This window comes from Prenolepis imparis, unplaced genomic scaffold, assembly GCF_030444845.1.
Source record: "Prenolepis imparis isolate NDT839.2.m4 unplaced genomic scaffold, iyPreImpa1.0 SCAF_3, whole genome shotgun sequence".
Taxonomy (NCBI): Eukaryota; Metazoa; Arthropoda; class Insecta; order Hymenoptera; family Formicidae; genus Prenolepis; species Prenolepis imparis.
This window is the reverse complement of record NW_028141161.1, coordinates 21,803,194-21,828,620: the sequence shown is the minus strand read 5'-3', so window position 1 is coordinate 21,828,620 and position 25,427 is coordinate 21,803,194. Positions and strand designations below refer to the sequence as shown.

The following is a 25,427-nucleotide window of genomic DNA, read 5'->3' as shown; positions in this document are numbered from 1 at the left end:
ATTTTCAGTCTGATCTTGTGGGAGCTCTCGCATGTATATTGTTATTAGTCTTATAAAGGTACACTTGTGCTAAAATTGCGATATCAATCGTGACTTGGAGAGCACCGCACACCTGAAATTGCAAGGGGGTGTCCCGCAGAACAAAATAACACGTTTTGAAAATATCTCCCACAGTCCACATAGCCACCATAGCTATACTATAAATCGAAATAAAGTAAATTAATTTGATTCTTAGAGATGCACGATATACATGCTATCTTTTCTTTTTATCTAAATCTCTCATTTACCTCATCCCCACGGTCGATTTGTTAGACGAATTACGAAGAAATTGTGGAACTCCTAGCATAGCCTCTGTCAATACCGCTAAGAATCCAATAACTTCGATAAATATTGGTATATCCATAAATAAATATGTTAATAGGCTGCCTGTACCGGCAAATAGAATCATAAAACCCAGGTAGGACTTGAAGTCTGTCCATTTCCAAAAAAATCTAGCGTCAAAATCTGCAAAATAGAAAAATCTTTCATAAGCGTGTAGATTTATTTTATATTATGTATATGTGTGTTTAATTTTCATAATAATTAAAGTTTCACTCACCTGTAAGTACACGCTCTTTTGCTTTGATAATCTGCGTTCTGTTTTGCACATTGATACAAAGTTTAATCATAACAAACATCGCCACGATCATAAGTAAACTTTGCAATAAAAGCGGAAGCTCATAATGCTTTCCAAACCTGCAACAGAAACGTAATGGCAATGTGAGTAAGGAATACCTTATTCGATATGCTTTATTCTTATCGTTCAATGAATAGAAATATAAAACGTATAGATTATGGAAAATTATGAAAGAATGCATGCTTGATGAAACATGATAATCTTGCAGGTACAAACCAAAACAATATACGGAGCGTGTTGGCGATTAGAAGGGTGAGGCAAACGTAGAGGGAGAATCCTTCTGCGTCCTCCTTCCTTTTGATTTCCTTGTACTGCGGTATATACGGTATAACCGCGCCGAAAATTAACGCGCTGGATGCGATCCAGCTGACCACATTCTTCAAGTTTAACTCGTACGTGTCGTCCATCGTTACGTGTTTCAACATATCGCTGTAATATATTACATAGCGAAAAAGAGGCGATAATCATACATGCGAATACGAGACTTTAGGTTATAAATTGGCCATTCGTCCTCTTCGTCATCGTCATCGTCGTCGTCGTCGTCGTCGTCGTCCTCGTGGTATCATCAATACGTATCATATCGATGTCCATATCTGATATGATATGATTAAATGACGTCGACAGGCCGAATTTTATCGCGGAGAGAGAGGGGGGGGGGGGGAGAGAGAGAGAGAGAGAGAGAGAGAGAGAGAGAGAGAGAGAGAGAGAGAGAGAGAGAGAGAGAGAGAGAGAGAGAGAGAGAGAATTTTTTACATCATCGAATTTGACGTTTCTTTGACGTTTACGTTTACACTCGAAATGGAGCGGTTTTTTTTGTTCTATAATTTCTATCTTTTTTCTTCTTTTTTTTTTTGTATTTTCTGTCAAGACTGACATTTGAACAGTTTCATAAATGAACGAGAGAGGTCTCTCTCGATTTCGAGCATAGGTTAAAAAAGTCTCTAGATACTCCTCGACTTTTTACCGATTGGCTGAGATTCCCTTCAACCAAAAATAGCGGAACCAATCAGAAAATTCCACACTTGAAACCTTAGAAAGTTCCTAGCCTAAAAAGATTACATTACGTCACAAATAATTATGCTCAAAAATAAAAAATATCATAAATATGCACATATTAATAAATACATGGAGATTTATAAATCGTAAAATTGATGTAGTAATTAAAAGATTTATTATCATCGCGCGATGCGAATCATCGATAAAATGCTTTATCATCATCAAAGTTCCTGAAGATGATAAAAAATAGACGTCAATATATTTTGAAGAAAGAATTACAAAACATATTTGAACGTAAGTAAATATTCTGCGATGCATCCCCCCTCCTCCTATCTCCTATCGCTTAATTGACGCACTCGCGCGCGAGTCGAGTCAAGAGCGAGTGTAATGAACGCGCGCGAACCCTCCGACCAATTTCGATTAATCAACAGGTCAATCCGGGCGACCCGAGGTGGCTGGAGTGTGGCCGCGGTTAAACGAATTAATTCGTTTGTGCTATGCGATAGTGCGAGGCCACCGCGAGTAATCAAGTATGCTGATTGAATTAGCCCCGTGAACGGGGAACTGTTGCATCTTGCATCCCCGCTAATTAAATACACGGCGCTCTCACGCAAACGAGACGCGCATCTCGCTCTATTACACGAAATAGCGATCTGTATACAAATTAATTTATTAACGAATCGTATTCGCGGATCGATATACCCTGGAGCGATTAACGTCAAAGGTAAACTTTTGCGCGCGCTTGTAAAAAGCGACGGATTATATATATTTGAGGCTGCATAGCTGTATTTACGATAATTGCATTCGGATGCAGATGCAGTGGTTAGCCATGATAATGTGCCTTTACGCTGGAATGGCCAGCGCACGTACGGAAGAGGAGGATCAGCAACAGGCGTCCAGCGGAGTCTCCAGCTCCCTACCGGAACCGTGTTTTTACAGACAGCCCGCGGACTGTCCCGAGTCTGACAGATGTCCCTGCAAGAGGATCACGCTCGCGAATGGACCCGAGAGCAACGCTGCGCTCTGCTGCAATATAGACGAACAGGCTTTAGATTATGGTCTTACTTGCATAGGTGAGCATTATGATGCAAGGAAATCTCTCTTGAATCTCCTCGAATGATGATAAATTTCTATCTTATGCTCCTCAGGATTTCAATATTCAAATATAAGTTACGTACACATACGTAACGCGACGTTGGATGTATTCAACGTAAGCGAAACTCGTTGGAGGAGGCTGAAGTCTCTGGCTATAACCGATGGCAGGATTAAAAAAGTGCAAGGACAATTTCTCATGATGACGCCCACACAGTGCCTGAATCTCTCGAATAATGCGTTGATGGAGGTAGAGAACAATTCGCTGACACGATTAGCGCAGCTCACCACTTTGGATCTGTCTTATAATAAACTCACTCACCTTCCAGCTTTGAATACGATGAACGGTCGGGAATTCTGGCTAGATATTTCAGGTAAAATATCAAATATGTTGTTATCTCTTGATGGAACAGTACACTTGAATTAAAATATACTCTTTCTCTTTCTATACAGGAACAAACACACTTTCGTGCCACGATGTATATCAGTATATCAATAAAACGGGTGAAAAGCAAATTACTTTTAATCGCGAAAACGAGACAGTGTGCTCTTCCTTGGCGACATGGCATTGGTTCAACACCACCGAACGTGTACCTCTTACACAAGTGCTTTATCTCAGTTTGGTATGTTTCAATACATGTATCTATGTGTGTGTGTGTGTGTAATATTGTAAGATTTCATACGAGATAATCTGAATTAGTTTTCACTTTCAGCTACAAACGGAATGTCCAAAAGGTGATACCTGGCAATGTCAGTGTGATATTAAAAGATTAGATATTATCGAAGGCAAGCCACCTACTCACGCTGTAAATGTAGACTGCAGTGGAATGCAATTGACGGAACTACCTGAGAAATTGCCACAAAACACAATAGCGCTTAATGTTTCCTATAATAATGTATGTTTGTAATATTCCTTTTACTGTATATCCATTAATTTCAATGTAAAATATTTTCTGGATTTTTTTTTTCAGATTACAATTCTAGATGACTTGAGCACTAATCCGTGTTACGAGGATCTACGAGAGTTTTATGCAGACTATAATAATATTTCTTCGATAAACAAGCTGGAGGGTTCCAAGTTTCTGGATAATTACGCTTTGCTAAGCTTACGATACAATAAAATTAAATCAGTGAGTGAAAAGGCATATTTAATTCTTTGAAGATATCAAATGCAAATTCTAAATGTAACAATATATGTTTAGCTGCCAACATACATACTAAGTCCAAGCGCACATAATAAGAACTACCTGAGTTCAAGAAATTTGGTCAGACTAGGAGGCAATAAATTGCATTGTGATTGTAATACCGCAAAGTATTTAAAGGTATGATTTTTATAAGAAAACAACAAATTACACATACAAGTATAAAATATAATTCTAATGAAGAAAATAATTTTCACTTTCTTTCGTTTTAGGCATGGTTGCAAACACGAATACTGGACTCTGATGAAGTAATGTGCGAAAATGTAAAGGACAAAGTTGTTGATCTAGAGCCGTCAAAGATGTGTGTGTATCCGGGAGACTGGACGGATTATATATATTATATTATTGCTACTGAGGTGATACTTTTAATAGGCTTGATAGCCAAAGTGTCGTATGACTATTGGGTATTCAAAACAGCAGGATATCTTCCGTGGCCAGCAAATAAAATGCCAAAATTACCGTGCGATTGGCTATTCGAAACGTAGATCGCGTTATACAAGCTAGTGAGATTTGCCAATCTGTGAAAATGTGCAATAAAAAAAAAAATAAGATAGGATAGGTTTGTTAGGGATAAAAACATCAATTTCGTGCCTTCGGAAAAACAAACATTATACTGTGTCAATTATTCAGTGCTCTGTAATGCAGTGTGCTATATCCAAAGTAATCTCTGCATACAAGTCCATGACAAAGTATATTTTGATAAAATTTATATTACTGTTTAAAAAGTATATATATGATTGTTAAAGATTTGCATTAAAATATTTATATATATATTCAAAGGAATGCCATATTTAATAGGGATTTATATGTAAAAATACTACATAAAGTCGTAGGTATTGTTATATCTGAATAAATTATTTATACAAAGTGAATTCTTTGAAAGTTCAAAACTTCACATTCATACAGATATCATATTTCAAATAAAAAATTCTCTTTTACATAAAGATCTTGCATTTATTTCACAATGTGAAAAGATCATATTATACAGTTTGAAAATTTGTTTTCTTGTTAAAAACGGTTCCTGTAAAAATTTTTATGTTAAATATTTAACACATTCATGTGTTAATTTAATATATTGCTGTTGTGTTAATTTAACTCAAATGTTAAATTATTAAAACAATTGAAAAGTGTAAAAATAACAATGTGCAATTTTACACAAATATGTTTCATATTATTAGTGACAAAATTTAGCTGTTAAAATTCACAGAAAAAAATGTTGATTTTATTTTATAATATAAGTGGGGATGATAAAATATAAAAGTAACATTTTTTTAAGTTAATATTTACATTAAAATTATGTTAAAATAACACAATATTCGTGACACTATTTATAACATACTGTATTATGTTAAATTAACACAAAAATTTCTGTGGACCGTTTGGAACATGTGATGAGATTTGTTAAATTTAACCAGTGAACTCTATACTATACTGGAATGTGAACTGTATTATAAGAAAACGGGTCGAGTGAGAGGAAAAACGAACTAAATCCGTACTTTCCTATGTCTTTTCCTTTCCTTCTATTGGTTTGTAGTGAGAACATATAAAATGATTGACCAATTAAAATTTACTAGACAGACAAAAATTGTTTCAAAGCAACCTGTCTTTCTTCTTGAGGCCCGGGCACTAAGCATAGCAGTGCACATTCCATATAAAGTTCACTGAATTTAACATAAATTTTTCAACTGATATGATTATTCTACTCACTACGTTTCCTTCTCTGGCTTTGATTTCTGTTCGTTTTTACGCGATTTGCGCTTACGTTGTCGCTTGTACATGGGGACGGTTGATATCCTTCCGCGCTTGGGAGGCGAACGCTCGAGTTTACGTCGTTCTTTCTTGCTTTGCTTCTTCATAGCCAGCAAATAATCCGGAACGTCGCATCCGGACGCGCGCACAATCGCTGCGATACTAGAAAAGAAAAAAGCACACAATATTTTATATATTATTGTGATACATATAACTCGGACACGAGAGAGACAGAATAACACACACATACCTCCGCAAGTTTGTTCTATCCTCTGTAGTAAAGAACGTTATGGCCTTTCCTTTGTGACCAGCGCGGCCAGTACGACCTGTTTTAGAAAATTAATTCAAATGAGAAGATGACCATCTTCGCAGACTCAACGCCATCCCGTTTCTTTAACGTAGTCGCACTCCCGATGATATTTCGCGAAAATGCAATCTTACCATTACATAGTGATAAGACGAATCGATAACCATCGTTCTTTGTATTCTATGAAAGAACTTGACCGTGTTTTTTTTTTTTTTTTATTTTTAGTACCATCAATACGCAAAATAATTCACAAAAGAGATGAGTCAAAGTTCTTGTTTGGAGTACGCTTAACAATAGCAGGAATGGGAGGGGAAGAGGAAGGAGAATGGCCTCAATATTCCGCATATTTTAAAGAAACGAGACAACGCTGACCTAAGTATTCACTGGTACATACCTATTCTGTGAATGTAAGAGATGGCAGACGGCGGGAAATCGTAATTTATAACGAGATTTACGCCTTTGAAGTCTATACCTCTACTCATCAGTTCTGTACAAATCAGGACCCAGATCTTTCCTTCTCTGAAGGCACGTACGATATTATCTCGCTGGAAAAATACAATGTGATAAATGTAATTACAATTTTGCGAACGCAGTTACGTGCGCGAGGGTATTTTCTTATTAATTATTATTACCTGCGTCGTTGTTCTATCAGCGTGAATAACTTCCACCATAATACCTTCGTATAGAATCTCTTTGAAAAGCTGCTGAGCCCTCTCTTTACTTTGTACAAATATCAAGACCGGTGGTGGTATACCCTTTGTTAACAATTTTAAACAATTTATCAAATCGTACATTATTTTCAAAGTGTATTAAAGTATTGCAATTGAATTAAAAATTGATCGTACCTTCACAATCATCATTCTAAGTTCAAACGATTTGCCTCTTTCGTCGCCAACAAACACGAGTTTTTGATCTACCATATCTGTAGCTGCATTTCTATAAGTAAGTAAAAGAAAACTATTAATAATTTTCACTTTTTTTTTAGAAAATTCATTTAAATTCAAAATAACATGACATTTATTATACCTGTGTCCAACCGTTATTGTCACAAGTCCTTTCATATTATGGCGACACCACTTTGAAACTGCAGGGGTGTTTGTCGCACTAAACATAGCCCGATGTAAATTTGTATTAGTGCAAGCTCTTGTAATCTCATCCAATTGTTCTCTAAATCCGCGTGTCCCTTCTTCAAAAAGTTTATCCGCTTCATCCACAATCAACCATTCTACACTGTGTAAAATAAACAAATATTATTATATATATCTATAAAAAATCAAATCATAATTATTTGTAAAAGACGTACTTGTTTAATGAAATGGCTGGAGGATCTTGATTCAAAAGAAAAACTAATCGCTTTGGTGTAGTAATTAAAATATCTGAAACAAATTTGTTGTTAAAAGTAATAATAAAAAATCAGAAATTTCTATCAAAATCTTTCTATCTACTACACTCACCAAACTTTTGCGAGCTTGAGGGTCCATATTTGGTAAGAGCCTGATTTGTTTTGCCGATTATGTGAATTCTAAAGTCATAACCTTCACTCATTTTCAGGCATTCTCTGTACGTCTGTTTGGCCAATTCCCTTGTAGGACTTAGAATAACAGCACGAAAACCTTTCTTTTGTGGTCCTCGTAAGCTGTGAATGACAGGTAACAAAAATGCTGCAGTTTTCCCTGATCCTGTTGGAGCACAAGCCAATAATTGTCTACCCTGTTAACAATAATAGAAAAAGAAATTAAAATATTTGTAATGTTAGTTGTAAAACTAGTTTCTTTACCTCTAACATAACTGGCATTGCTTGCATTTGTATCGGCGTAGGAATCATATATCCACTGTCTCTCATATTCTTCAACAAGTTTTCTGGCACTTGATAATTTGTTCTTAATTCATTAAATTCTAATATTAATTTAGGTACACGACTACCCGTGACTGAAATGCGATTCGCATTCCTCAGTTGATTTATCTGAAAAACAAGAAGTATTCTAGATACAATCACAGAGAAATTGTTTGTTTACTTATATTTAGCTTATTATATAGATTTCATACCTTTTCTTGTTCTAACTTCAATATCTTGTCAGCAGTCATGATCTTTTTATGTTTCTTAGATGGAACATTTTCATCTCTCGGCGCTGACAGATCATTCAACAATGTTATCTCTTCATCCTCCTTTTCATCCTTAGATCGCTTTCTCTTTGCGTTATTATCTACATTATTAGACTCTACCGGTTCATCGTTTATCGTTTCCTTCTTAATGCTCGCATCATTTTTCTTCGGTCTCACCAGCTGAAAAATATTATAATAAATATTATAATATTGTATTGTTCGAAAAGTTTGTAGCATTTTTTAATGATGTCAATATTGTATTTACATGGCAACATGTTCTTTGTTGATATTTTTATGTCAGTATATTTTAAAAAGTCATATTTCAACGCGTCTTTTACTGTAAAATTTGCTTAAATTTAATAATTTTTAATAGTTAAATTTATTCGTATAAAGAAAAATGGAAGAAAATAAAATCTGTATTTTCGTCATCTTTGTTTTTATTTCCGAAAAAACTCAGTATAAACAACGAAAAAGTTATGTACTATTTACGGAAACAATTCTGTTAAAGAATCCATCGTTCGGAAATAAATATGATTTTAATCTTGATGATACTGCATGCAAAAGATGAAATCAAGATATTAATTGAAAACAGCCTACGACACAAGACTTCGTCCAGATATTAAAAACATCGAACAGTATCGTATGTGAACATTTACAGAAGTTAAATTTAAACAAAGTCTTTAAATTTCGTAAAAAAAAACGCTATGAACTTTTCGAATAACCCAATATAAACACAAACACACGTGTACATACATGCTTGAAAATAACCTCTACAGAGAGAATCTATTGCAAATAATCTTAACAAATAAAGAAGAATAAATAATTAATTACCCCAAATCTTTCTGCATCTTCTCGAAAGCGTTTTAAGTCGAATTTACAGCCGCGTGAGATTTTCTTAAAAATATCGTAAGCATCCATGACGTCGTTAGAAACAATTCATACCATCTGAGCTCTGAGCGCAAGGAATTCGCTGGAAAATTCCGCGATTAGCCTCCATATGTTCTAGGGACTTTAGAGAATGCTCGACTGTGATTTGTCGATTAGCTTACGGCGAGAGAGAGAGAGCGCGTGTCGATATGCGCGCGCGTTCGACTTTAACCTTCAAGTGGCGCTGCGTCACGTGGTCGCGCGGCGGTCGGAATTCGGCGGCGCGGAGTGGGGGTGAGTGGTGGGGAGATGCGCGCGCGGCGCACGGCGCACCCCCCACTACTCATCCCCACTCCGCGCCGCCGAATTCCGACCGCCGCGCGACCACGTGACGCAGCGCCACTTGAAGGTTAAAGTCGAACGCGCGCGCATATCGATGGCTGATGTTCCATCTACGTATTTTATTACGTCTGTGGGCCGTGTTTTTATTCCTCCTTCCTACTGTTATGGCACGTGAATTTTTCAATCATTTCTATCATTTGAATCATTTGATTGATCAGAGCGAAAGAGATAAGGATTTCTCCATCCCGATATATCGATCAAATATTTGTAGCGTCAGTTTAAGCGTCGATATCCAATGAGCGTACAGCTTTTTCGAGAAAGCTGTACGCTCATTGGATATCGCGCGTCGTGTGTCGCGAAATCGCGCTGGCTGCAGAAGCCACAATGGCCTTAGCTTTTTATTACAGGATGCGGAAACCGGAAACGCGACGCGGTAGCCAATCATCGTACCGTTTTTTGAGATCTGCAAGTTTATTGGCTACAGCGTGGCTTTTTCAGATCAGGTTAGATTAGATTTAAAGTGACCAATCGGAGCAAAGATTTGAACTTTTAGCGTGAAACGAAGGTCGATAAACCAAACAGGCAAAAGAGAATTGAAAAAGGAATTGGAAAAGAGAGCTTAGAATTTCAGCGGAATAAGAAGAGAAAGAAAAGAAAAAAGGTAATAAAAAAAGATTGAAATTCATATATAATATGAATGAAAATCTTTAATAGACGATATAGAAAAGAGTTTTCAAGCGAGGTCCCATGGTGTAATGGTTAGCACTCTGGACTTTGAATCCAGCGATCCGAGTTCAAATCTCGGTGGGACCTAGATGAATCTTTTTTTTTTGGAAATTGTCAATGATTTATATTTTACACGAGTATATCGATTTAATATAATTACAAAATATACTGCGTCGAAATTTAATAACTCGCACATATGGCGTGGTAAATTTTGCCAAAAGTACCAAGATGTCTTGTTTATCATGATTCATAACCTAATTTTAATAGCATTGACATAACCTGCTTTTAGAAAAACACTCAAAGTTACTTATAACTTTATCGTAAATATAAAGAATAAATAATGTGAATAAATATTGAAAGTCAAAGGGCTAGATGTGTCGAATAACTTTCTCGAGTTAAAAAACGTATTACAATGATTGTTTTTAACTTGATCGCGACGTGACATTTACGTAGACCTGGTGTTAGAACATAGAACATTTTTGAAAATTAAATTGACTACGAGTTTCAGAAGATGACCGAGCAATGCGACTCTGTGGTGGTTATCAAGGCGAAACCCATTCGTAAAGTTTTCAAGGCTCCCGTGAGAGCCAGTAAAATTCCTGAGGAACTCTTGAACGATCCTTTACTGAACTCTGCCATAGCAGCCTTACCGTCGAATTATAATTTCGAGATACACAAGACGATATGGAGGATCAGGGAGGCCAAGGCGAAGCGAGTGGTTCTCCAAATGCCAGAAGGTCTTCTAATGTATGCCACAACCATAGCAGACATTATCGAAGACTTTACTGAAGCAGAGACTGTTATTATGGCCGATGTTACTTATGGTAAAAATAGACAAGTATTTTTATTCAATACCTTACAAGCACAATATCTTTACAGAACCACGTTACAGGAGCTTGCTGCGTGGACGATTACACTGCACGAGCATTGGATGCAGACTTTCTGATCCACTATGGACACTCGTGCCTTATACCTGTAGATCAGACTGCTGATATCAAAGTGCTCTATGTGTTTGTTAACATAAAAATCGATATTGCACATTGTGTGAATTGTCTGCAAGCTACTCTGCCAGTCACTACAAAGTTAGCACTAGTCAGTACAATACAATTTGTTACAACGGTACAAGCAGTTGCATCAGAATTGAGGAGAGAAGGTTACGAAGTTTCAGTGCCGCAAAGCAAACCGCTCAGTCCTGGAGAAGTATGTAGTACAATAAATTCTTTTCTATAAGGATTAAAATAATACTCATAAATAATTTCTTTGAAAAGATTTTAGGATGCACAGCCCCACAAGTTCGCTGCGCTGATGCAATAATCTACATAGGGGATGGTCGTTTTCACTTGGAAGCTGCAATGATTGCCAATCCTAAGCTGAAAGCGTTCAAATACGATCCGTACGCGAAAAAATTGACCGAGGAGTTTTACGATCACGAAAGAATGCTAAAGACTAGATACGAGGCGATACAACGCGCCGCAAAGACTGACAAATATGCTTTAATACTCGGCACTTTGGGCAGGCAGGGTAGTCCTAATGTACTGAAAAACTTGCAGAATACAATTAACGCCTTGGGAAAGGAAAACGTTGTAATACTGCTCTCGGAAATATTTCCGGACAAGATCAAGCTATTCAAAGGCATCGATGCCTTTATACAAGTAGGATCATTTCCGTAAGATAAACGTCAAATTGATCAAAAAATTGTTTTTTTTTTTTTCTTTAATTTCTATAGTTATTTTAATAAAGAGTTGTGAGACACAAATTATTAAATAGAAAAAATAAATAAATAATGTATGTATGTACAATTAAAAATAAGCTATATATGGAGAAAAAACGAACAAATTTTTTAATCGGTTTGATGTAATTCAATATATCGTAGTTGAAAAGATTGAAATATATCAATGTGTTTTAATCAAGATTGCATGTCCACGATTGAGCATCGACTGGGGTGTTGCATTCGAGAAACCATTTCTCACACCGTACGAAGGCGCTGTCGCCCTCAGGATCGCCGATTTTCACATGGAACGACCCTACCCCATGGATTTTTATGCAAACATCAGTCTCGGGCCGTGGACCGCTAATCATAAGGAATCTGAATTAGAAAAAACAGACGCTTGTTGCGGTAAATGCAAAATGGACAAATAAAAAAAAATGAAGAGACTCTTAAACTCGCTGTCAACCTATATTGAATTAACGATTAACATTTTATCTTCCTCTTCCATAATCGCATAATTTGCGAAAAGAGCTTTTTAATAAGTTTATCGTCAAATACAAATTGTAAATTCGAACAGGTGTGCATCCGAACGCTATCCATATTAAACCCCCGTCATCCCCAAGTTGTTGATAGCGGAGCGATAATGGGCAGAGATAGGAGGGTCCGCGTGGGCGAATTACGTCATACGCCCACCTGTAGCCCGCTCACATACATATATAGATGCCGGAACATTGTATATATAGGGTGTACGAGACGTAAAACACTCGTGATTCGCTCTTTCCATCTGCTTTCTACGATTAGAAAATAAAGCGATTTAAGAATAATGCAAACTAAACACGCTCGCTTGAAATAATACTTGGAGAATATGTGCGATATAAAGTCGTGAAAAAAGCTTTGAGAAAAAAATTAACGCGCGCGAATAATGAAGTTATTACAATTTTTATATAAAGTGTTCTCTCCAAATATATATCGGAGTATCGTTTTGCGATAATTATTAAAATCAAATGTGTTTTCTTGTTACTCTATCGCTGAAGAAATGTATTGCACAAGTATGGAAGTGCAACATCGATGAAACGACCGATGTTATTGAAAGAAAAGGACACAGGGTACGGAATAAAATACCGAGGGTGGAAGGCGGCGCCGGCCGCACCCCGACGTCGCGACGTCAGTCGTTGTTCCAGCGTGGCTCAACAAGTACACGCGGCACCGCAAGCTGCGATAGATTCAAATTTTTTGGAAAAAATTCTGACGTGGAAATTTGTCATATAATATTATTTAAAATGCATTAAATCGACAAATGGAACGTTAATCGTGAGAGAAGGATCACGGATCGTTTTTTTTTCCACAGTGATTAACCAACAATCCAATCCTAACATTCGCAAAAAGTAAGTCATAGAAAATACTAAGCATCAATTTAAAAAAATTAAAGAATATATACATATATAATACATACATAAAGTTAAAGAAAAAAAAATATATATACATATGCAGAGAAAAAATATATCTTTAAAAAATCGTATCACGCAGCAGAAATTTTATTGTTGTTTCATCAGGGGAAAAGAACATACTATGCGATCTAAGGTGACGAACGAGAACACGTGGGAGACAAAGTGGACGACGGAATCATCGCAAGGATGTAGAGGCGTGCGACGAACGGCGAAAAGAACGGAATCGTCGGGATTAAAATTGTCAAAACCATCCAGGGGAAACACGGCACGGGAGAAAACTCTCAGGAGGCTGGAGAGCAATGAACGCGAGCGTATGCGAATGCACAGCCTGAACGATGCGTTTCAAGTATGTGAATACATAATATAATATAATATGTTATTATATATATACGTAAGATTGTACTTTTTTATCGAATTCTGAAATAATCCTAAATTATCGTCGAGAAGAGACTGAGACTGAGGGTGAAAACCCATGAACTGATATTTTCCGCATAACGCGTACCGCGTAACCAATCAGAGCTGTTCCACATTTCCTTTACGCGGAATTGAATGTTCTGATTGGTTACGCGATACGCGTTACGCGGAAAATATCAGTCCATATGGGTTTTCACCCCGAGACCGCTGTAACAGAAACAAAGAAAGACCGATACTGACAATATCGGAAATTACGTTTTTAAGGTGGCGTAGCTATCAGCGTAAATCAAAAGTACATTCTAAGAATATACATAAAAGTATATTCTGAGAATATATGTAAAAGTATATTCTGACAATATACGAGAAATAATATACTACAAGAGATGTTCTGAAAACATACTGAGAATATATGAGAAATGATATACTATAAGAGATGTTCTGATAATATCCTGAGACTATACGAAAAATGATATACTACAAGAGATATTATAGAGATGTTCTCAATATATTATATACAGTACGTACATTCACAGTATCAGTATAGAATGTTCGTATGATATCATGGGCTGTTAGGGTATTGATAAAAAAATTCATATAAAAAGATTATTATAGATTCTGATCTTTCTTGAAGAATTAATTGTACGAAAAATACACAATATTGTATAATATATTAATCTTGCTAAGATATATATTAATGATTTTTCTTCTTTTTTTCTAGTCTCTGCGCGAGGTGATCCCGCACGTTACGAAAGAGAGACGGCTTTCGAAGATCGAGACACTGACTCTGGCTAAAAATTATATAGTGGCCCTTACGGACGTGATATGCGCCATGAGAAGCGAGGAGGATCAGCAGACGAGCGGCTCCGAAACTCAAGATTCGTCGAGCAGCGAGCAGCGATTAGAATCGACCGTTCGCGTGAATATTCCTATCGCCTCCAGATCTTGCGCTTCGGAAACTCAGAACTTTTATCAGAGTAAGCATTCACGATGGGAGAACGATCAGAACAACGTTACTGGTCTCTGAAAAGTTAAATGATTATCGAGATAAAGTATTTGAGAATTGAGAATTTCGACTACTGGTCTTCCTTCCTTAATCCGTGCATGCGTTTGCGTTTAAGAAAAATAATTCAACGCATATGTGTAAATTTTACAATTAGCGAAAGTAAAATGATGTATTTTATGACTGATATAATAATTTAAGGAAATACTAAATGTGTGCCAAAGAAAGATAGTATTCATTATTGCAGAAATGAGTAAAAGAGAATATTATATAAATAATAATATTATATTTTATTTTAGATGTACCTTGTATTATTTTTTCAATATGAGTTGCAGAGACAAAATCATTTAGAGAAAAATTACGTATAAATATAAATGTTTGTTTATATATGTATGTATGTATGTATGTATGTATGTATGTATGTATGTATGTATGTATGTATGTATGTATGTATGTATGTGAAGAGATAATTAGAAAGTTATATGTGTGTTCGTGGATGGCTTTATGAAACAAGAATGTTATTATTTGTTATACAAATTGCTTTATAAAACATTCTTATTTTTTATTCATAAATTACTTATATTAAGTATTTCATTAAGATATACACAAAAATGAACGGGCTATGTTAACTGTAATAAATAATTATATATACACTTACAATATATATAATATATATATATATATATTCGGATCAATAAATTTAATTATATATATATATATTTGAAAAGATTCTGTAAAGTTTTATATATTGATTTGTGTCCCTTAGAAATTATGTACATTCTATTCTTTGATGCTTTATTACCATAATTTTCCTGATATAATAAACAATTTATTTTACCTTTTATATAATACAAATTGTATCAGCCATCACCGAATGAAATGGCCTGGGTCGTCAGGTCTTGCAAATTGACTAGCACCGCTGTCTTTGTTTCCGAAAACTTTGGAATGCATATCAATCTTATCATTTGCCCCTCATCAGCTAGAAATTCGGTATACATGAGCATTATTTCGTAAACAAAAGAGCTGATGATCAAATTAGATAAAAAATATTCTCTCACCTGTAACTAATTTCGTATCGTATTTATCCATATTTCCGGCGAAATATATATCCGGGCATTCCTTCATAACGAATGGATCATTTTTAAAGAACGGATAAATCGGAAACGTGTCCGGACCAGTTGGAGCATAATGTCGCCAGATTAAGGTCCGCTCCAGCCACTCCAACGGAGACAATTCGGATAATCCAGCGATTTTCATGATATCCACGATCGGTCCGCAAGAACCGGCTACGACACGACCCCCGATATCCCCGATCCATGGATTAGTCGCACCATGCATGCTCTTGAACCTGCGTTATATCTGAATAGTATTACATAATGGATGCTCTTGACGGGCCGAAAACATATCGCTGCTACCTGGCCGACTTTTGCAGAGTACATGGATGAAAAGGTTGTTGAGGCATGACATAATTGCAGGTAGGATCGAATTCTCCGGGCATCAACACGACACAACAGCAGTGCAGGATATTACTGAGAAAAGCATCGAGCTTATGCATTGCTGTTATATCTTCTTTGATCTTAAGTTGATCATATGATTTCGTTTCGTGGTAGCCTTTGTGATGGTATATCTTTGCAGAACCACGAACGGTGTTCCCTAAACATTTCATTATTTGTACATGAATTGAATCATCGCCAATCGGAAAATACGCATCAGTTTTCTTACCAGCAACAATGACTCTAGCAATTACTGCTTCTTCCTCTTGCGCGTCGATACTGCCTGCCATCCCAGTTATCCATTCCGAAAGTAAATCTAAGCTAAGCTGATCTGCATTGTTAACAAGATCTAATCCAGAAACTAGCAGAATTTTTGCATTTTCCACCAATGAGCCACTCGATACACAAGGCTTTGGACAATATCCTGGAAAACACCAATCCTCTACCTACGAGCAAACATCAGCATATTGTATTCTCATCATAAAAATTATTAATTATTAATTATTAATTAATAAGTATATACCCAGAATGTTCCATTTTCTAATTCGTGCCCTAGTATGGCACAGACAAGTCCCGTGACTACTTCTTGAATGTTCACATGATTTCCTACTAATCTTATACGTAATGTTTCGTCCTCTAGAAATAATTTGTCGTCAGTCGACGCATAATTTTTATTTGGTTGAGCTTCCACCTGCAGCTCCTTGCTGAGATCACGCAATAAGGAAGGTTTTAACTTCTGATCTTTGTAGAGTATTCCTATCAGAATATAAGATTTTTGTGGATCTTCCAGGACCAAGCATGAGACCTCTACATATGAATAATTGGCTAAAACATATAAAGTAGAATAATGTAGATAATACAAGTGATAAGTGAAGAAAGGTTTTGAGAATATACAAACTTGTGACTTACTCCATTTTAATTTCGCTCTGCGTAGTGTGTCTTCTCGCAAATCATTCAGCCTCGCTGTGTATATATTGAGAGAATTATCGTCGTATTTCTTCTCCGACAGTTTAAATCTGCCAAAGTCTTTGAAGGAGACAATTTTCCGGTTATATTCGCGCGATTCGTCGCCCTCCATCTCTTTATGAAATCTTCAACTCGTGTTTCTGAAATTTCACAATAACAAAAGACAAAATGTTATCGTCAAAACGATAATTATAGAAAAAAAAAAAGAATATCCAAATAATACTTACTTTTCATTGTTTTCCATATCTCGAAGAAAAACGCGCGAGATTTGAAGAATCATATGATTTATGATTATATATGCTGTCACATACAGAAACACAGAGATCGCAGCCGCAATACATGTTCATAGCACGTGGAGGGGAAAGATATGATGGCAACACGCCATGTTTTTTAAAGAGATGAGATCAAAGATCAAAACATTGATATTTTTTAAACCTTTGCATAATCTTGCGGCGCCGATGGCTTCATTCTAAATGGCTAAAAGAGTAAATATAATTATAAATAACGCGTGACAAAATTTCGAGATATTTTGAAGATTTCTTGATACACAGATCGCATTACATGAAAAAAATATATTTGTACAGGTGCAATAAATTTTCGCGCGATTAAAACACTCGGTTATCTTTTTTCTTTTTTGTCAACATAAATCAATGATGTGACATATAGTGACGTAAGACAGTAATAATTGATTTATCATACATTTTTGTTATCAAGGACATAAAAGTTTCATTCAAATTGATATTAGTTTTAATATTTTTATATCATTGAAAAATTATTGAACGAGGAAACGATCAGTGTGTATAGTAGCAAAAGGAATATATTGTACAATGATCATAAATAAACTTGCCTATTTTATACAAATGTGTCACTATATACATAAAATAATCACGTAACAAAATTTTGCAATTTGCATTTATATTTCTGGCTTTGCTTTCCTCTTCCTATCTCCAACATTCGTACATATGCGCATATCTGACTTTAAAAAGTGTAGAAATGAGCAGCTGATGCTCGAGCTGTCACAGATTAAGGTGCGTTCGGAAATCCTACTCGTAGGATAAAGTAGCGATTAATTGACCAATCAGGGCAAAAGGAGCAACTATTTCTTTGTTCCGATTGGTCAATTAAATTCCACTTTATCGTACGATTTCCGAATATACCTCTAATAACCATTCGTGATTGGTCGCCATCAATTGCTCAAGAAGGGATGAAACAGTGACGTATTCTCGATTTGCGAAGTCGGGCGAAAAATTCCACAAGCCAAATAATGATAAATGTCATCTTACATAATAAAAATTTTTTCGTTACACAACACCATAAATAACACCAAAACATGAGATAAAAAATGCGCGCAAAGTAAAAAACGAAGAGAATATACGTCGATGAATAAATTTGTTTGCGACGCATCTGTTGCATTCCGATTGGAATCGTTCCTAGTGTTCCTATAAACGCAAATGCGCCTACTGCATTTTTGGTATTGGTCAATTTGTGCACCATCTGTTCAGTTCAGTGTTCGGTCTAGTCCGCGCTGGTCAGCTGGTCGGTGTCAGGCGGAGGTAATTTTCGGAGGACGAGAGCAACAACGAGGCATATTGACTCGATCCTGAGAGGCATAAACTCTTCTTCCACACGTTTCCCTCTTTCCGGCGTAAAGAAAATGATACCGAGCTGCCTCAGGAACGTCGCCTCGCAAACGTCACGACGGAGCGTAAGTTCGAACGTGTGACCTCTAATTTGCAATATCGCGCTATCAAACTCTCATAAATCCCAGACTCGTTTTCTTCTTCGCTTACATATATTTTATCAGTCTTCCTCTTTCATCGATTATTTCGCATACTTTTCAGCAGTTTGGAAGCTGGAACGAGGTAATTATCTATTACTCGCGATTCGATTGTGCTCCGCAGCTTTTTATATATTATATGCTGCTGTTTGTCTTGTAACACTGACTTTTAAAGATCAATCGCAATTATTGTTGTTAACGTCGAAGTTCACAAGTCTGAACTTTTGAGAAATATATCACGCTGAATCACAAAATAATGTAAACTTTACATGTTATCGCACGTGTCACAATGTTATTTTGTTATTTTTACACAAGCTTAATGAAAATAAATGGAATGAATGAATGCTGAATTAAATGTTTTCAGGTGGCTTCATTTTTCTTCAGCAAGAAAAGTAACTATGCCACCGAAGCTTCCTTCGAGACCAAACCTTTCCGTCTGCACAAGCTGAGCCAGGGACCGTCCACTCAAGTTACAGTGACTCGGGATGATGCTATCGGGTTATTTAAGCAGCTACATACGATACGTCGTATAGAAACAGCTGCTGGCAACTTGTACAAGGAAAAGATTGTTCGAGGCTTTTGTCACTTGTATTCTGGACAAGTAAGGATTATCTCACGTGTCTACTTTTTTTCACACATACCCTTTCAAAATTACTTCAGTCCTCCTTATACTTTTGTGTCTTTTACAGGAAGCTTGTGCAGTTGGCATGAAAGCCGCAATGCGACCTCAAGATGCTGTAATTACGGCTTACCGTGCACATGGATGGACCTATTTGATGGGTATTGACCCATTTGGCGTCTTTGCAGAACTCACAGGTAGACAAGGCGGCAATGCCAAAGGCAAGGGTGGCTCGATGCACATGTACACTGAGAACTTTTACGGAGGAAACGGTATTGTTGGAGCTCAGGTTGGTCGTTGATCGTAAAATAAGGTATATATATATATATTGTTGGTACATAAGTTTTTAAATTTTTCTTTGCTTAGGTGCCGCTGGGAGTTGGAATTGCCTTTGCGCAAAAATACAAGAACAACGGCGGGGTCTGTCTAGCATTATATGGTGACGGTGCGGCCAATCAAGGACAAGTGTTCGAAGTCTATAATATGGCAAAGCTGTGGGACGTACCTTGTATCTTTGTCTGCGAGAACAACGGATACGGAATGGGTACCAGCGCGGACCGAGCCGCGGCAAACACGGATTATTACACCAGAGGCGATTATGTTCCTGGAATATGGGTATGTTATATTTTTCTTTCTTAAAGAAATATACCGCCGACAGAATTTACCGTTCGAATTCATCGTGCAGGTGGACGGTATGGATGTATTAGCCGTGAGGGAAGCCACGAGATTCGCGATAGAACACTGCACATCTGGCAAAGGACCGATCATCATGGAAACCGTGACATACAGGTACAGCGGACACAGTATGTCGGATCCTGGAACTAGCTACCGTACGCGAGAAGAGGTGCAGGAAGTCCGACAGACTCGGGATCCCCTGACAAGCTTTAAGGAAAAAATTCTGAATGCAAATCTCGTCACTGCGGATGAAATTAAAGTAAGTCAACATTTTTTAAATAGAGATTTTGCGATTAAAAATTAGTATTAGTTATCAGAAATTTTCTTGGTAGTTTAATCGATCCAAATATAAATACATACTGTCTTTTCCAGACGATAGAAGGTGAAATCAGAAAATCAGTGGACGATGCCGTGAAGGCTGCAAAGAACGACAAAGAGATTCCATTAAGCGAGCTTACTGCTGACATTTATACGACATGTCTAGAGAAAGAAATTCGAAATACGACCCCCTTTAATCCTCTATCGCACATTAGACTAGGACCAGCTGTGAACGCTTAAACTGCTCAAGGACCGTCTCCTAAAATATTGTATATATTTTACAATAACATGCCACTCTTCAAGACGTTCATAGATTTAAAGATTAGTTACATTAGAGATGTAAGTACATGCCTCGCGCACGAGAGATTCTTTAATTCGAAATGTACATTATTATTTTATCGAAATAATTTGACAGAGGGAATGTTTAAGATACATTAATTCAAATGCAATTTATACGTATCGACATGTTAATCTCACATCTTACGTTAAAATTATTAAACAATCTATATATTAAAAAGAAGAAAATCCATACTTCTCGGTATAATTTGGGGGTTTAAATTTTTATTTATTGCTTAATTTATTTCTGGTATATAAATCGAAAAGAAAATCCTTTATAGTACTATTATAATCCTATACCTAGGATTCGAGCCATTTATTAATAAGAAAATCAATTATAAAAAAAATAAAAACTGTTAGTTTTACTTGATTTTCTATTTTTGTTTATCACATAATTTAGCTAAATTTATATGCATACTTATAAAATAAATATAATTATAATTTTGTTTAAATTAAAAAAAAATAAATATAAATATATAATTCTATATATACAATTTATATATATATATGTATAGAATGAACGCAGTCGAATAACTTCGAGAACTCGAAAGAGGAAATAAGAAGTATCGAATATATATCGATCGGTCGACATCGAATGATCGAACGTCGTCGGCCATATCCTCTCTAGCTCTAGTGACGAACAGGTGTACGATCCGTGATCAACGCCGCACGCACAGTTTTGTTGATCGAGAGCTCTTTTCGTAGGAAAAAAAAAAAGATGGCCCGGATCGTCGCCGTGAAGGAGTATCTCGACAAGGCGTTGAAGGACGAGAGCAAGCCATGGGCAAAAATGTTCGCCCTCGCGGAGGTGAAGACCGGCGTCGATCGACTATACATCTTTGTCGGTGAGTTGCTGCATGAGAGGAGCGCGATTACGAACGCCGAGATTTGCCAGTCATTTCCATTGATTGGAAGACCGACTTATATATTATTCGGAATAAATTATCAGTTGCGTACATATGTCAATGCAATCTCGCGGTTTCCCCGCGAGTCGTTATCGCGCGCATTATTGCTTACGCAATATTTTTTTCCTCTTGTTTTTCTCTCGTATATACGTTTCTTCGTATATTCCGATGAGAGGATACGGATTCCTTCCGAAAATCTGCAACCTGTTGATCTTCATCCGCGGATCATGATGTGATCGCGTGACAGATCGCTACATTCTTATATCGCATTATGCGAGTTTCTGTGTGTGTAAATAAAAATACTTAAAATTTGTATGAGAATATATTTCGGAGAATGTTTGAATATATTTTTTATTGTAACGAATAATTATTATATTATACACCCATACTTATTATTTATTTTTATTTATTAATAGGCTCGTTAGTGCTGCTGGCCATATATCTGGTGTTTGGCTTAGGACAGCAGCTAGTATGTAATATAGTCGGTTTCGTTTATCCTGCGTACCAATCTATGAAGGCGTTGGAAAGCCCCAAGAAAGAGGATGACACAAAGTGGCTTACTTATTGGGTCGTGTTTGCTGTATTCACTATAATAGAGTTCTTCTCTGAATATATTGTCTGTTGGTTTCCCGTCTATTGGCTGTTCAAGGTATAAAATTTGAAAAATTATTTTTTAAGACAGACACCGCCAATAGCAAATCTTACAAATCGTGTCTTTATGATACAGAGTATATTTTATGTGTGGTTGATGGCACCAACCGAGTACAATGGTTCCTTGATTCTATATCGCCGTATCATCCGTCCAAAGTTCATACAGTATCAGCCTGGATTAGATAGATTGTTATCCAATGCACGCGACACAGGTAAGACAACTTTTAATCAAACTAATTCAGTTTTTTTAAAAAGAAAACAAAAGAACGAATAATGGTATTAGAAAATTATTTGTTTCTGATAAAAATAGAAACGTATAAAGACACATATTATTATTATTGTAGCAGTCAAAACTGCAGCAGAAGCATTGCTGACCAACAAGCAAGATTAACGGAGCTGCAAATCAATTAAATAGAAAGCCCATTTGTGTCTTTCCCTTTTTACTCATTCCTGGAAAAAACAGCATGAATTTTGTGCTTTGATGAATATTATTGGGCATTCTATGTTATAAGAAATGCAAAATGACAAGAAAAATGTCAAAAAAAAAATTTTTTTTGAGTATTCAAATACAACTGTCCAAACAAACAGTGAAACACTTTTGTTCGAAACTGCGAGCAGCAAATATAAAGGACAGGATAACGAAAAAGAACCTTACTCTGTAAAATAAATCATTGACTACTTTATTAATCATTAACGTAGTTAATAATTTACTTTTCAAAGGGAGATTTTTTTTCGTTCTTTTGTGCTTTATATTTATTACCTATACGTAACAATAATTTGAATTTTAGAATTAAAAAGTAATGTGGTTCAGAGAGAGTTGCAGGGTAGTCTGGAAATAGGTGTTTTGGTTCCAATCGCTCGAAATAGCGGTTTCGAGTGAAATTGAAAATAAAATTGGAGTGTTCTTGTATAGTAGAGAATAGGATATCGTCGCGTGTTTTTGCCATTTATGTAATCATTGATAATATATATATGTAAGTGTACTTTATTCTTCGGGTGTTTCACCAACGATTTAAATTCCAATTATCCGATGATTTTACTGATTTTTTGTCTTCTTGTAGATTAATATTGCACGTTTGTTACCACGTTAAATTTTCAGATTCTCGCGCATAAAGATCAAGCTACTTTTTAAATAAATTTTTATATATTTAAAAAAAAATTTATCTTCCATATATCAAAATGTTAGATCGCACAGATTACTTACTACTGTGTTTTTTTAGATTTATGCAATAAGATAGACTAATAATTCTAATGGAATAGAATATAAAATTTTCGCTGTCCTGCATCTGTCGTGAGAATCGAATGCGTCATATATATATATAGAATATTTTAAGATAAAGAATCAAGCAATTACTGGCACACGTGATGATTAACATTAATATAATACATAAGATGGAGCTACACGTTCGTTACTAATGTCACATATATAATTATATATGTGACATTAGTAACGAACGTGTAGCTCCATCTTATATATTATATTAATGTTAATCATCACGTGTGCCAGTAATTGCTTGATTCTTTATCTTAAAATATTCTACGATATCAGTCTCGATTAAATAAAATTCGATGTTGGTGAAATTAGCTTCTAGTAAATAAGTTTCTACACGTAATTGATAAAGAGCGAGTGAACTATTAAAAAATGGCAGAGATTTAAAGTATTAAATCGGAAATGGTACATAACCGATCCGGAAAAGTTAGTACGTAAAGATTCGATAGATTTAATAAAAAAAATTATATCAAATTTTTAATAAGAAATATTCCTATATAATTATTACATTGTCTATCGCGGAAAGGCAAAACTCTTGCTGAATTGAGTCGGAAATTTAAACTTTCTAGTTCACGAAAGTCGTGGGTAAAAGTAAAACACACAATTAGTTTAAATTTGCGTATCAAACAAGCGAGAGAAAAGTTGGATCGTATTAGCATTCGATTATCTCCTTATCTCTCTTCTTAATTTATATAATAATAATATTCTACGTACATACTTTGAAACTTCGATGTTGAAGTACAGAGACAAGCTTAGGATATGCGTATTGCTCAAATATAAGCCGTCGTCTCAATTAATTTAATAGTTAATAATTGTATATCTGGCAAGATCGAATTGTTCCTCAATTATGGATCGAATCCTAAAACACTAGGAACAAATTTTCTACATCTTTCTTTAATTACTGTTAAAAATTCTTCGTATAATGTTACCAGTTGTTGCCACAAGAAGAATATTAGGAGTTTTAAGCTAAATTGTAAATTTAGAGATATTGACGGAAAATTGTGTATAAATTGCCATTGACGCATCAATAAATATCTTTTTATTTTATACATTTCTTTTTTCTTTCTCTTTTTTTTCTGATTTATTGATGTAACTGATGTCACTCTGATTTAACTGATGTCATTCATAGACGAAAATCAGTTTCCTGTAACGTGCTCCTGTGAAAAATTTAAATATAATTATATAGCTTTGTCAAATAACAATAATTTAATCTTAAAGAGCACAAGTGTAGATACATAAATATACATATATAAAGTTGAAAGATAAAAGGAGCGATTTTGTCCGCAACGGATTACTCGAATATTGATTTGGTACAAGTTGTGCTAGTCGAAGACTATGAGATAATTTTACGCTAAAATGACTTATTTAATTATAGATCTGATTTTCTGATATTTAATTTTAAACTGACAAAACAAACATTTATTTCAGAAATACTTGATTAATTAATAAAGTAAAAATTATTTCATGTTTTTATAATTGGAGCAACAAAAAAAATGCAAATTAATTTATTTCATAATTTTTAAAGTAAAAGTTATCTGTTGTACTCTTTAGGATTCTAACTAAAAAAATATGAAAGAATTACACTTCTTTTGTTTTGAAGTGGAATTTCTCAGCTGTCAATGCGAGCTTCCTTATGTGACGAATAGTGGACGCAGCTGCGATCTGCACCTCTGGATCGTCCGAACCCACCAAGCGCAATACGTGCTTTGTTTTTTATTGAAAATCTCATCAATTTTTTTTCAAGTGCTTAGTCAAAACATTCGAAACAAGACGAAAAACGCAGAAAA

The 25,427-nt window shown here is 35.6% G+C and overlaps 9 protein-coding genes and 1 non-coding gene across 21 annotated transcripts in view; 6 read left to right on the top strand and 4 right to left on the bottom strand.

The window, feature by feature from the left end:
• Positions 1-4: 4 nt before the first annotated feature.
• On the bottom strand, positions 5-1,749 carry LOC145934422 (solute carrier family 66 member 2). The gene is made up of 4 exons (XM_083034816.1): positions 893-1,749; positions 599-735; positions 288-504; positions 5-197 (listed from the first exon to the last, which is right to left on the bottom strand). Exons 1-4 carry the CDS (start codon positions 1,099-1,101, stop codon positions 5-7), a joined length of 756 nt encoding a protein of 251 aa, XP_082890942.1. The 5' UTR covers positions 1,102-1,749.
• Positions 1,750-1,825: 76 nt separating this feature from the next.
• Hfw (leucine-rich repeat domain-containing protein hfw) lies at positions 1,826-4,910 on the top strand. Of its 3 annotated transcripts, XM_083034811.1 has the most exons (9): positions 1,826-1,966; positions 2,104-2,396; positions 2,487-2,745; positions 2,821-3,138; positions 3,218-3,387; positions 3,478-3,660; positions 3,736-3,894; positions 3,967-4,086; positions 4,179-4,910. In XM_083034811.1, the coding sequence occupies exons 3-9, from the start codon at positions 2,487-2,489 to the stop codon at positions 4,449-4,451; spliced, it is 1,482 nt and encodes a 493-aa protein (XP_082890937.1). In that variant the 5' UTR covers positions 1,826-1,966; positions 2,104-2,396; the 3' UTR covers positions 4,452-4,910. The 3 variants fall into 3 exon arrangements, with proteins under 3 accessions (XP_082890937.1, XP_082890939.1, XP_082890936.1); XM_083034813.1 differs by lacking the exon at positions 2,104-2,396 and having other exon boundaries at positions 1,835-1,966; XM_083034810.1 differs by lacking the exons at positions 1,826-1,966; positions 2,104-2,396 and having other exon boundaries at positions 2,481-2,745.
• A 123-nt stretch (positions 4,911-5,033) lies between these two features.
• Ais (DExD-box helicase 52) lies at positions 5,034-9,210 on the bottom strand. Its single transcript, XM_083034808.1, has 11 exons — positions 8,957-9,210; positions 8,069-8,305; positions 7,800-7,985; positions 7,477-7,732; positions 7,326-7,398; positions 7,049-7,252; positions 6,868-6,958; positions 6,655-6,777; positions 6,417-6,567; positions 5,966-6,041; positions 5,034-5,877 (listed from the first exon to the last, which is right to left on the bottom strand). Exons 1-11 carry the CDS (start codon positions 9,041-9,043, stop codon positions 5,673-5,675), a joined length of 1,689 nt encoding a protein of 562 aa, XP_082890934.1. The 5' UTR covers positions 9,044-9,210; the 3' UTR covers positions 5,034-5,672.
• A 660-nt stretch (positions 9,211-9,870) lies between these two features.
• Positions 9,871-12,344, top strand: Dph1 (diphthamide biosynthesis 1). Of its 6 annotated transcripts, none has more exons than XM_083033271.1 (5): positions 9,871-9,995; positions 10,569-10,884; positions 10,953-11,260; positions 11,329-11,712; positions 11,972-12,344. In XM_083033271.1, exons 2-5 carry the CDS (start codon positions 10,572-10,574, stop codon positions 12,197-12,199), a joined length of 1,233 nt encoding a protein of 410 aa, XP_082889397.1. In that variant the 5' UTR covers positions 9,871-9,995; positions 10,569-10,571; the 3' UTR covers positions 12,200-12,344. The 6 variants fall into 6 exon arrangements, with proteins under 6 accessions (XP_082889397.1, XP_082889396.1, XP_082889394.1 ...); XM_083033270.1 differs by lacking the exon at positions 9,871-9,995 and adding an exon at positions 10,116-10,197; XM_083033268.1 differs by lacking the exon at positions 9,871-9,995 and adding an exon at positions 10,130-10,197 and having other exon boundaries at positions 10,563-10,884.
• Positions 10,076-10,147, top strand: Trnaq-uug (transfer RNA glutamine (anticodon UUG)). Its single transcript has one exon. It is a non-coding gene; the product is annotated as a tRNA-Gln (tRNA).
• Positions 12,345-12,941: 597 nt separating the features above from the next.
• On the top strand, positions 12,942-14,697 carry LOC145933515 (class E basic helix-loop-helix protein 22). The gene is made up of 3 exons (XM_083033275.1): positions 12,942-13,153; positions 13,322-13,562; positions 14,349-14,697. Exons 2-3 carry the CDS (start codon positions 13,338-13,340, stop codon positions 14,652-14,654), a joined length of 531 nt encoding a protein of 176 aa, XP_082889401.1. The 5' UTR covers positions 12,942-13,153; positions 13,322-13,337; the 3' UTR covers positions 14,655-14,697.
• Positions 14,516-18,069, bottom strand: LOC145933513 (DNA polymerase delta subunit 2). Of its 2 annotated transcripts, XM_083033267.1 has the most exons (9): positions 17,937-18,069; positions 17,317-17,566; positions 17,033-17,229; positions 16,647-16,948; positions 16,353-16,569; positions 16,046-16,283; positions 15,689-15,978; positions 15,469-15,609; positions 14,516-14,650 (listed from the first exon to the last, which is right to left on the bottom strand). In XM_083033267.1, exons 3-8 carry the CDS (start codon positions 17,199-17,201, stop codon positions 15,491-15,493), a joined length of 1,335 nt encoding a protein of 444 aa, XP_082889393.1. In that variant the 5' UTR covers positions 17,202-17,229; positions 17,317-17,566; positions 17,937-18,069; the 3' UTR covers positions 14,516-14,650; positions 15,469-15,490. The 2 variants fall into 2 exon arrangements, with proteins under 2 accessions (XP_082889393.1, XP_082889392.1); XM_083033266.1 differs by lacking the exon at positions 14,516-14,650 and having other exon boundaries at positions 15,168-15,609.
• A 283-nt stretch (positions 18,070-18,352) lies between these two features.
• Positions 18,353-21,134, top strand: LOC145934556 (putative pyruvate dehydrogenase E1 component subunit alpha, mitochondrial). Its single transcript, XM_083035079.1, has 6 exons — positions 18,353-18,794; positions 19,231-19,467; positions 19,556-19,774; positions 19,852-20,100; positions 20,171-20,419; positions 20,533-21,134. The coding sequence occupies exons 1-6, from the start codon at positions 18,744-18,746 to the stop codon at positions 20,716-20,718; spliced, it is 1,191 nt and encodes a 396-aa protein (XP_082891205.1). The 5' UTR covers positions 18,353-18,743; the 3' UTR covers positions 20,719-21,134.
• A 294-nt stretch (positions 21,135-21,428) lies between these two features.
• Positions 21,429-24,687, top strand: LOC145934557 (receptor expression-enhancing protein 5). Its single transcript, XM_083035080.1, has 4 exons — positions 21,429-21,659; positions 22,136-22,368; positions 22,447-22,582; positions 22,715-24,687. Exons 1-4 carry the CDS (start codon positions 21,533-21,535, stop codon positions 22,759-22,761), a joined length of 543 nt encoding a protein of 180 aa, XP_082891206.1. The 5' UTR covers positions 21,429-21,532; the 3' UTR covers positions 22,762-24,687.
• Positions 24,661-25,427, bottom strand: part of Gudu (Armadillo repeat-containing protein gudu) — a 50,979-nt gene continuing 50,212 nt past the window's right edge. For 3 of the 4 annotated variants that reach the window (XM_083035077.1, XM_083035074.1, XM_083035075.1), the window contains 2 exons: positions 25,223-25,344; positions 24,661-24,797 (listed from right to left, as the gene is read on the bottom strand). In XM_083035077.1, coding sequence (XP_082891203.1) covers positions 24,764-24,797; positions 25,223-25,344 — 156 coding nt within the window. In that variant the 3' untranslated portion in view covers positions 24,661-24,763. The remainder of the gene's footprint in view (positions 24,798-25,222; positions 25,345-25,427) is intronic. The other variant, XM_083035076.1, reaches the window with a different exon arrangement.